This window comes from Mercenaria mercenaria, chromosome 8 (genome assembly GCF_021730395.1).
Source record: "Mercenaria mercenaria strain notata chromosome 8, MADL_Memer_1, whole genome shotgun sequence".
NCBI lineage: Eukaryota > Metazoa > Mollusca > Bivalvia > Venerida > Veneridae > Mercenaria > Mercenaria mercenaria.
Genome location: NC_069368.1, coordinates 70,154,670 through 70,165,618, shown reverse-complemented (window position 1 = coordinate 70,165,618; position 10,949 = coordinate 70,154,670). Strand labels below are relative to the sequence as shown.

The window sequence follows — 10,949 nt, the reverse complement described above, 5'->3', positions numbered from 1 at the left end:
CTAAATGAATCTTTTTATATATTTATTACTTATTGATGCATGTCCTATCAAACAGGAGTTCATTTCATTTAAATTTCCTCACATTTTTTTCTAGTTTTCAATTTAAAATCTTAAAAGTATGAAAAAAAATTTTTTTCAACATTGTTTTTGATAATTTCATACTTTTTACATACTCCTGTGAAATAATAGTATCAGATATTACCATCAAAACATGAAAACACTACATTTTATACATGATTAAGAAAAGCATATATAGGAAGACGGACGTTACACATAACTTTTGATATTTTGTCATTTTTTTCCCAGCAAGGCTGCAGATCTATTTATTTTTCATTTTTTCATGATAGGTATGTCATTAAGCATATATGAAAGTAATTAGTATCAATATATTCATATTCAATTATAAAATAATAGTGGGGGACGGACCTTACACCTTTTTTCACGCAAATGGTTTTTTGGGTGCTAAAATGGACTTTTTTACTAAAATGTCCATTGATAAGTGCTGCAAGCATTTTTTTCATATTCTACAAATACTTAGTAAGACAGTGAGCAAGAAAATTATTTTGAATATGTAAGATTAAAACATTTTGTGTTCAATTCAAAATTTAGCATTTTTGTTAAAAACAGTGGTGTTACACGAGGCACTTTTTATTATCATATTCATAAAAATGTAACGACTTCAGTGATCATCAATGTTATACATCATTTTAAAGCTAACAAACTTATCTGTTTAAAGGTATTCAAATCAAACTTATATTTTGTTATTTGAAAATACTGTAGCATTTTTTGAAAAGTGTAAAAATCCAATGCTAACGCATTACATGAAAAAACGGCCTATTTTCAGCCATAAAATGGCTTTCAAATTTTTTTTTGCTTATGTGATTTTTTTTTTACTGCAGCATTTGAATACTAATAAGACATATTGAAAACAGTTTTAACAAAACTTGAAACAGGTGTTCCTCTATAAATAAAATGCAGTTACATGTTTTTTGAAAAAATTGGCCCATTTACTGTGCAGCAGGCAATATGCAGATTTATTCAACAAATGACTGTTTGGGATAAACCATTTCTTCAATAATGAACGCATGAATATTTAAGAAATAATCTATGGCAAAACCAGTGTTTAAAAACTGTTTATACATGATGGGCAGTTATACGTCGGGTGTAATGATTTCATGAAGGCAGTCTTGAGTGAAATTATTTTGTAGGTATAACTGCCAGAGTATATAGTGTTCAGGTTTTGCTATAAATTATTTCCATTCTAATAATTATATCTTTTATTACAAAATTAAGATAAAATATGATGGAACTGTTTATATAACCAACTCCATTTGTGTGTAAATAAATCAAGTTATGCTATGTGACATTTAACAGACTATCAAGGCCTCCAAGTGGTTTGCAGTGTAATTTTTCAGTTAAAAAGAGTTCAGTTGCGCAGGAGTTGAACCACGAGGGTGTTAAGAGTTTTTAAATATCTAATAGATGTACCGTGGTAAAAAGACTTTAGTTTTGTGTGCTTTGTTGGCAAATAAAACACCGTTTTGAGTTTGATGCGTAGTAATCTAATCACGAAGGCCCCGATTGATTAATTACAACGCATCTGAATGAAAAAAACAAACCAAAAACATTTTATTTGCCAGTAAAGCACCCAAAACTAAAATCTAGTTCCATTCTAACACGTTGGAATTACACAAGGAAGGGATACTAATCTGGAATCCTTTTTAGGCGGAATAGCCAAAAGTAGGTAATTTTGCAAAACGTGTTTTAATCGACAAGACAATAGATGGTAAAATCCTTCCTTGTTTATATAAAAGAGTCTTTAGTGTTAGAATAGACAACAAACCACAATTTGTGTAAAATTATTTAAAAATAGGGCCAGCACTTTCACACACATTTTTAAAGTTTCTACTATACGTATAGGGAAAGGTGACCACACCCTCGTGTCCAGAATTTTTGGCTAATCAAAATAACCTAAATCTTGGTAGAGGGTCAAGCAAGGACCATTTGTGTAAAATTTTAAAATAGGGCCAGCAGCTTCACGTTTTTGTTTAATTTCACTATATACATATAGGGAAAATTGACCACAGGCCTTGGCGGCCATGTTTTTCTACGAATCTGTATAATTTGAATAATTTTGTATAGGGTGACATAAGGACCATCTGTGAGAAATTATTTCAAAATCAGATCATTGGTTAAGATGTCTAAGATTTGGTTGTTTTGGGTTTAACGCAGTTTTTCAACAGTATTTTGGTTATATAACGACTGGCAGTTAACCTAACCAGTGTTCCTGGATTCTGTACCAGTACAAACATGTTCTCCACAAGTAACTGCCAACTTCCCAACATAAATCAGAGGTGGAGGACGAATGATATCAATGTCTGTAATCAAATTGTCACAGAGAATATTCGCCCTGCCTGGGGATCGAACTCAACCCTTTATTTGCCTGAAGGTCACCTCATGCTTTTGAACAAGAAAGGTAGTTTCCTTTTCGCCCGATATGCAAAAAACACGTTTTATTACAAAATAATTTATTGTATAAAATATTTACAAATATGTAATAAACAGTTCTATAAAATAAGAAGCAATACTTCTCTAAACGCTACTGAGCTAAGCCTAATCTACGGTACAAGAACCTCTGTAAACCAACAAGTTGACCAGCACATGCGCCGAGTCCGAAAGGCTAATTCGAGATTTGGATGAAACAATCTTAAAATTCATTCCACTAAGTGCTGTCAACAAGGGTCACAGGATTCTTGAACCAACACATGATCAATACACAAATGACAAAACTTTACACGATCTAATGTATTTGATAAATCGAAGATAATTTATTGTCAAGAAATACAAGTGGCTTAATGATAATTTGTTTTTGAAATATTGACCCCAACCAAATAAGTAACTACAGTATTACAAGAAAACCCTTAAAAGCCAAAATGGTCATTGAGCAACTTTTATGCAAGCAACAAAAACTGATGAAAAAACTACAACCTTTCTTGATTTTAGATTTGTTTTAGATGTTTGATATTTAACAGCAATTCCCGAGTTACAGAGCAAGTTAGAAGTCTGCCAGTGTCCAAAGAATCAAATTTGTAACTTCTGTAACTGAAGCCACTGTATCAAAAGATCTATAAATTAACCAGATAAGTATCCAGAAGATCTTGGAAGTTTTACGAAAATGAAGTCACCCACAAGCTTTGTGATATGTCTGACAAAGCTGGAAACTTATCAGACAATACAAAGCGTTATGGCACAGCAATACAAGCAAAGCAATCTATGTACCTGCTAAAAAAATCCAAATTCCACCTCGTCCTAGTTTAGAGAAATATTCAAGGATCATTTCAGTAGCAAAGCACTAGCTTACAACAAGACAAATGATAAAACCATAGTAAGATAGCACTACAAATTCTACAGCAGAGTGTGATTAAAACGAAAGGAAGGTACATAGATTGCTTGCATTGGGATGATGAGCAAGTATAAATTGTTGTAAGACCAAACGAGTTAAAAAAAACTGGACGGAAAAGCTGAGACATGAAAATTACAGATCATGATTAAAGAGTAAAATCAGATGGTCTTCAGTTTATGCTTGCCCATAATAATTTACTATTTCATTTTGCATTGTTTTGTACAATGGTTGTTTTCACCTTCGAGAGCATGCTAAATGCAACATCCTACCCGCAATTAAAAGTAATTCAAGCATAGCTGATCGCCTTAGAGGCGATGGTTTGGCATGTTAAACAGCAAACACAACAGCTGTCAAATACACCATTCTCTTGTCATACATAATCCCAGACCATTTACAACAAACACAAATAAATAATGGGAATGGAACGAGTCTCTCACTGCATTCATACCATCACAGATAAATTTATAGTTTAATATCACGAGTAATGCTTGGAATACTTGTGTAATCACGTGCATGCTGCTGCCAGTTCTTTGATCACAGGTGATTTCAATGCTGCTATTGTACTGATCTTCATAAATTTTGAGCTAGAGTATTTTGTCCTCACAGCCTGTCAATAGAAAAACAAGTACTTAACTGAGAAACTAAACAACTCATTTTAATAAATCAAATACTCAACTAGAGACAGCCTTGTTAGTTTCACTAAATTTAAAACAAATTTTCAGTTGATAAAGACAGAACATTTATTCAATAATTTTTTAACTAGTTATTATAAAATATTAGCAGATTATATATACAAAACTTTTTGATTCTCCTAGCTCTGTACCTGGAACTGAAATATTAAATGTTAATGCTTTGAACAGACATTTGAAAATCATCTGTTACATAAAACTTTAAAAGCTGAAGTACTTACAGTGAGTTTACTATTTTCTGCTTTGATGACTAGATTGGCAAGTTTTTGCATTGTCTGAAAGAGATCCTTTTCAGAGTAGGAACTGTAGTGGTTTAATGTCTCCGTCTGAAAATATAAGACTGTTACTGAGACACAATAACATTCAATTCTTTCCTGCATTACATCTGTTTGCAGAACTCAATAATGGACCCTCGTGTTTGACAGAAGTCCCAAAGCAAAACTTGATATAGGCAAACAAGAGCTGTCTCCATAGGATGACACATGCCCCCGATGGCACTTTGAATGAATAGTTATGGCCGATGTAAGAGTCTTGGACCCGGGTCTTGCGCGCGACACGTCGTCTGTGGTACAAATTCATGCCCAATAACTTTAAAATCCATGCATGAATGACAAAGATATGGACCGGACACGCCCATCAATGCACTATCATGAAATATGACCTTTAACGTCTTAGTGTGACCTTGACCTCTGAGCTACAGACCTGGGTCTTGCGCGCGACACGTCGTCTTGCTGTGGTACACATTCATGCCAAGTTATTTGAAAATCCATTTATGGATGACAAAGATATGGACCGGACACGAATGCACCATCATGAAAAATGACCTTTAACGTCTAAGTGTGACCTTGAAATTTGAGCTACGGACCTGGGTCTTGCGTGCAACATGTCGTCTTACTGTCGTACACATTCATGCCAAGTTATTTGAAAATTCATTCATGGATGACAAAGATATGGACCGGACACGAAAATTGCAGACAGATCGACAGACTGTTCAAAAACTACATGCCTCCCTTTGGGGGCATAAAAACTGGTATAAGCACCAGGGCTCGACACTAACACTGGTCCGCTGGTCCGAGGCCAGTGAAAAGCAACAAGGACCAGTGAAATGTTTGGAGGACCAGTAACTGTTTCATTTAAAAATTTAGTGGAAACTGCTCTTCGGACCAGTGGCCCAAAATGGTTAGTGTCTAGCCCTGAGCACAAGTTTAGCAATAATAGCCAAGCACCAAATGCTGTTTTGATAGTAAATGCTTGTAATAATGAACAATCTGCATGGATTTAAGGAGCACAGAAATGCATTTCTTTCAGATCAATGTCAAATATATAAACCAAATATGAACAAATCACTAATAGCAACCAACAATTAGTGCTTGAAAGTACCAAACAGTAACAATAGAGAGCCTTACCCATTTACTGCTATCAAGGAGTTTCATGGAAAGACAAAGGGCTGCGGCAGCTATTTGTGACGGCAAGTATTGCACCATATCATACTCCACTATAGTCAGTTCCATCAAGTATTTGGCTAGTGTGTGTTTGTTGGCATCAACCTGAAGAAACAAGACAAAGCATAAAGTAATCAAAGCGGCTAGGCTAGCCTTAAAAATATCTTTATTTCCCTTCCGCAACCCATGCCAACGAGGGTATGGTAGGTAGGTAGGGAAAATTTTGTATGACAATTTCATCCACGTTATTCATCTCTTAAGAACTCCAATGTTTCAAAATATCTTGCTTAACATTGAACTTACTTTAAATCTTTAAAAACTATTTTGATAGATGCACCAGGGCTAGATATTACGGTCTTTCCCTTGGGAAAAACCTTGTCTAAAATAATGTGCACCTTGGTGACGTCACAATTTTGACGTCAAACTAAGTAATGCCGGGAACTTGTCAACACAATTTTGAATGCGATAAGAAAAATGACCTAACATGTCCTGTGTAAAGACAACCGTTTTCCCAACCATCAGGACAGCTTGGATAAAAACCTTGCTAACACTCGGTTTTTCATTCCACACTGTCCGTCCAGTAGGGAAAACCCCGTCTTACACAGGCAGGCACGTAAGATTCTATTAAGTACACCAAAAAGTTTTTAAATTTAAAATCTGGCTTTAACATAAAAATCAGCAGTCATCGGTAATTCATGCGAATTTAATAGATTATACATTAGTAAAAAAAAGCATTCTGAACCATATAAAATAGGTTAACTTAAGTACATACCTGGCCAGCTTTAGAATTTCTTCTTAGGAAATGCAGGCATAAAGGTCTTCCAAAACTGAAGTTTAATGTTTTCAATATATTCTGTTCCATTTCTAATATTTCCTTTTTTGTGTATGCATTGTCTGTTATATATACAAAGTCTGCCACTTCTGGTGCATACATTTCTTCGTATTTTGAAGCTATCAACATTGATGTTACACCTACTAGCTGTAGTTTATTTCTTGAAACTGGACTTTCCTGAAGAGAAACAATCACATGGTAAAACACTTTAAACATAACACCTTTGTGCAGTACATGGAATTTTCTTTCAATCCGATGTTATTTGTACTTAGCTGTATTTATTTGGAAGTGTGGTAAATATGGCAGTACTAGCCTTATTTCCAGTGACGCAGTGGTATGCCTCTACATTCCCTCTGCCCTTTTTTAACTGGCACCACGCTACCTTTAAAATAAACCTCCCTGCCATATCCCGCCCTTTATCCTGCAGATATGCCTTGCTGATTTTTTGTTCAGCAAATGAAGTCACAGCGAGAGCACACAGGCGAAAATCAATAATGTGTTAAAATCAATTGATACAGGGTACTGATCCTGTGTACTGTCAAAAAGGCACCAATTACCAAGTTATCCCAAAGTGGCCAGTTGATTACAGAGCATATGAAAAGTGCCCAGTAAGATTTCTTCATGCAAGTTTTAAAATTAGACCACTGTTCAGTATAATGAGTATATCAATGCAGTCTGATCCTGGGTCATCTGAAAGAATGCCAAGACAAATCTTGAAACTCTCGCCAGGACTAAAAAAACATTTTTACGCAATTATAAATCTAGTGTGTATACCTGTAAAAATCTGTCTATAATGGCTACTGTGAGGTAGAGTGTCTCTTGTAACAAGTGAAATCTATGATGAACCTGACATAGCCAATCTATCAAGATAGCACGCATCTTTCCTGTAATCTCTTTATTTTCTAAATAGTTGGATCTTATTGGGTATTTTACCTGAAACAGGGATGAGAATGTTAGATAATCTTACAACACAATATATGTACCAAGAAAATATTTAATGCCTGAAAAAAATTCTCTGAATTTCTAGATTTTATATACTTCATCTCTATAAATACACAATTCTATAATCAACTTGATTTTTTTCTGAAACGTAATACTTCTAGTTTGTTTAATAAATACTCATTCATTTTAGCTTTATGGTGATGAAAATCGCTTTTTAAATCACATTTTTTCTTTAGATCAGGGGTCCTGAAATATTTTCAGAGTCTACTTGTCCACGGACAAGTTGGGCCCACAAATCCACTTGTGTGTACCAAAGAAGAGCTTGTCCGTACTTTTTAGTTTAAAAAGGAAAGGATCAGCATTATCATTACTAAATAAACAAATAATACAAACATACACTTCTGTTGACTTCTATTTTGACTTATATAAAGTTTTTATGTTATGACTAGAACCATCCATTTGAAAATATGTTATAACTAGCAAGCTAAGTGACTAGAACATCCACTTGAAAATATGTAATGACTAGCAAGTTAAGTGAGTAGAGAATAATTAAGAACACTTGAACACATGCCATTGACAAAAATAATCTCATTATGCCTAGAATTTCTACCCTGGTCCCATAACATTCACTGAATACTGCACTGGTCTTTCAGGGGTCCTGAGATAAGCTGTCCGAGTTGTTAAATGTCAAAACAATTGACTCGAAAAATTACGCCACAAATTTTGGCTACTAAACTTTTTTACATAGCGCCAACCTAGCTAATCGATTTTCTGAAAGTCAAAAATGAAAGTAGATAATGGGAATCCCCAGACTGTCACTCATTTTGAACTTCACGGTATAATTTTCCAATAATGATCATTAAATGTAGTAAACCAGTCCACAAAGGCTGCATACATTTTTGTTTTGATAATTTAATGGTCATAAATGATCACAAACAGATTAGATATTGCCTTTAGGCATGCGGAAATCACAGATGACGCCGATTAGTTTCGTTTTCGTTTACCACGGAAATTTTACTTGTCCCCGGCTAAGCCTGCTTCTAAAAACTGCTTGTCCGGACCGAGGAATCCACGAATCGGACAGCTTATTTCAGGACCCCTGAAGATATTTTTAACATACGAGAATGCCCTGCAGCAAATCGCTGTTTTCAATCCTCTTAATTCTTAACAAGCAAAAATTTAAACAGCAGTCATCCTGGATAAAATCCAGACATTGATTTAATTTAGTTACCTCTAAAACTCTCATATATTCATAAATATCATTGACATATTCGCTGACTAGCTGTGGATTTTCTTTGTCGTTTGCATCTATATCCTGTACATTAAATAAAGCCTTGGAGAAAGCCTCTGGGCCTGCATCACTAATGTCCATGGGAGCCGGTACATTCTGCTGTGGATGGACTGTTGCTGTTGGAACTGTGATAGGCTTTGGCACCATGGTAACCCCTGGCTCCAAGAAGTGGAAGGCTTCTTGTTCCTGTTGATTGTAAGAAAATTTTGATAGAAAGATACATAGCAAAATACATCTCTAAAATGCAACCAAAAATAAAAGCTATAGATGCCTTTCATTTATTAAAAAGAAATGAGAATACTGTTATTTACTACATGATGCAAAACATTTACTAAAGTGGAAACCTGGAAATACAGCTTAGAATAATTACATTTTTATGTAAATTTGTAGTCCTAATATATACAAGTTTTCTGGCACTTAGCTCTTATATACAGTCTTCAACAAATACCAATCCTGTCAACGAAAAACAATAAATACCTGTTTAGCACCACTGTCTTCAGCAAGAGCTTTCAAAGATGTTGTGGCTTTACTTTTGGTTAGAATTTTCTGTTGGCGACTAGTTAATTGTACAATTTCCTTCTTCACTGGTCCCTTTTTGGTGGCATCAGAAATTGTGATTGCAGACACTTTGTTACCAATATCTCCCAAAGCATTTCTTTGAGAGGCATGTGATGTGTGAGGTCTCTGAACCAAGTTTGACTTTGTTGCTGCTATTATCTGGTCTGTGTTCTCACTGTTTGTATGCATTCTTGCATTAGCAAGGTTTGCCTGTAGTGAAAAAAGATAGCATCTGAATGAATCTGCCACAAAATAAATGTGTCTTACATTATAAGTTAAACTAAAATAAACAGGTGTGCTGCTTCAGCTAAAATAATTGCTCAATTCTCTGGCCGAAAGTAACAGACATTTGCAAGCTCATTTTACCTTCATTTTCCTATAGATCTTTGACATATATCACCTACCTGGATAGTCCAAATAATTTGACGTTAGAACCGATTCAGAGATATTTTCGTGATAGGGCAGACTCCCGTGGAGAGATACTGACCTATGCAAAAATTATCACAATATCGCAACTTGCGTACAATTAGTTTTACTATTACCTGGGTTTAACAACTGAACATACTGATATGTTCTAGCGATATTATTTTGATTTAATACATTCACACAGTACCTATGCCAATGTTTTTTTTTTTAAATATACACTTCATCAAAGTATAACTTTTATAGCTATGTGAACTTTCTCTGAGATGAAGGGGAAGTATTTTGTCTAACATAACACTTGTAGAACAAATGCGACAATGAAGTTGATGGTGCTGCATCCAAAACATTGAATATGATGAGACATTGGCTAACAAACAGAATGTAACTGTGAAGTCTTACTTATAGGAACATTTTTCTTTGTTGACTAGCTGAAACTATGTAAAAAATGCCAATTAAAGCATACTTAAATTCTTAATTGGAACACAGTAATTATTTATGTATTGAAAAAATTCACACTTCTGCAATTAAACCACCTACACACTTAAATAAGGATTTGGATTAACATACCAAACTGGTTACACAGTTGCAACTTTAGTACATGTACAAAATGGCAACACTGAGAATAATTCTCAAACTGTATCAATTATCAGTTTTAATTTTTGTTTTAAAAATTTATCATAAACGACTTAAAACTGTTGCATTTCAACGACAGCAACAGCTGGCCTAGAATTTTATTTTTAGAACGACAAGTCCAACATGTGTCAACATGTTGGCATGGAGGTGGGATAATCAGAATTATTTAATTTCGGTGCGAATTATAAATTCAAAATAAGTCGCATGTACTAAATTACCATCTCCAAACATACTTGAAGCATTCTATAAAGTATTTCCCTCTATCCAATGCATAAATCTTGAAACATTTTTCTTTCCCAACCAGAGTTACGGTTCACCATCATGGATGCGAAAAGTGACCTTTCTATAAATTTCTCGATTAAATGTTAACAGCACCACAATATATAATTCTTTGACTTACCGAAGCAGCTCTAGTAGTCATTTTGTGCTTTAAGTATAATCAACAAGTGCAACAATAGCTCAAAAAAGATGCAGATTCACTTTCATACTACACAAACAACATCATTTGTACACAACTGACAAGTCTCGGCGAGATTTGTTTAAACAAATCGCGGGTTGTATTTGATTGGACGATGAAAGTTCAAAACATTTTTTTGATTGGTCAAAGTTGTTATTTGTTCATAGCAACCTGATGAAAAAAAAATCATGAAGATTATAAGTGTGATTTTTTTCTAAAAAATAACTGAAAATTGTATCAAAATAATTTTATTCTTTTCGTATTATAAAGTACACCAAA

General features: G+C 34.4%; 1 protein-coding gene across 1 annotated transcript; it reads right to left on the bottom strand.

The window, feature by feature from the left end:
• Positions 1 to 2,511: 2,511 nt before the first annotated feature.
• Positions 2,512 to 10,772, bottom strand: LOC123566127 (G2/mitotic-specific cyclin-B-like). Its single transcript, XM_045360002.2, has 8 exons — positions 10,614 to 10,772; positions 9,077 to 9,367; positions 8,540 to 8,785; positions 7,141 to 7,299; positions 6,307 to 6,543; positions 5,499 to 5,639; positions 4,314 to 4,418; positions 2,512 to 4,010 (listed from the first exon to the last, which is right to left on the bottom strand). Exons 1-8 carry the CDS (start codon positions 10,632 to 10,634, stop codon positions 3,909 to 3,911), a joined length of 1,302 nt encoding a protein of 433 aa, XP_045215937.1. The 5' UTR covers positions 10,635 to 10,772; the 3' UTR covers positions 2,512 to 3,908.
• Positions 10,773 to 10,949: the final 177 nt, after the last annotated feature.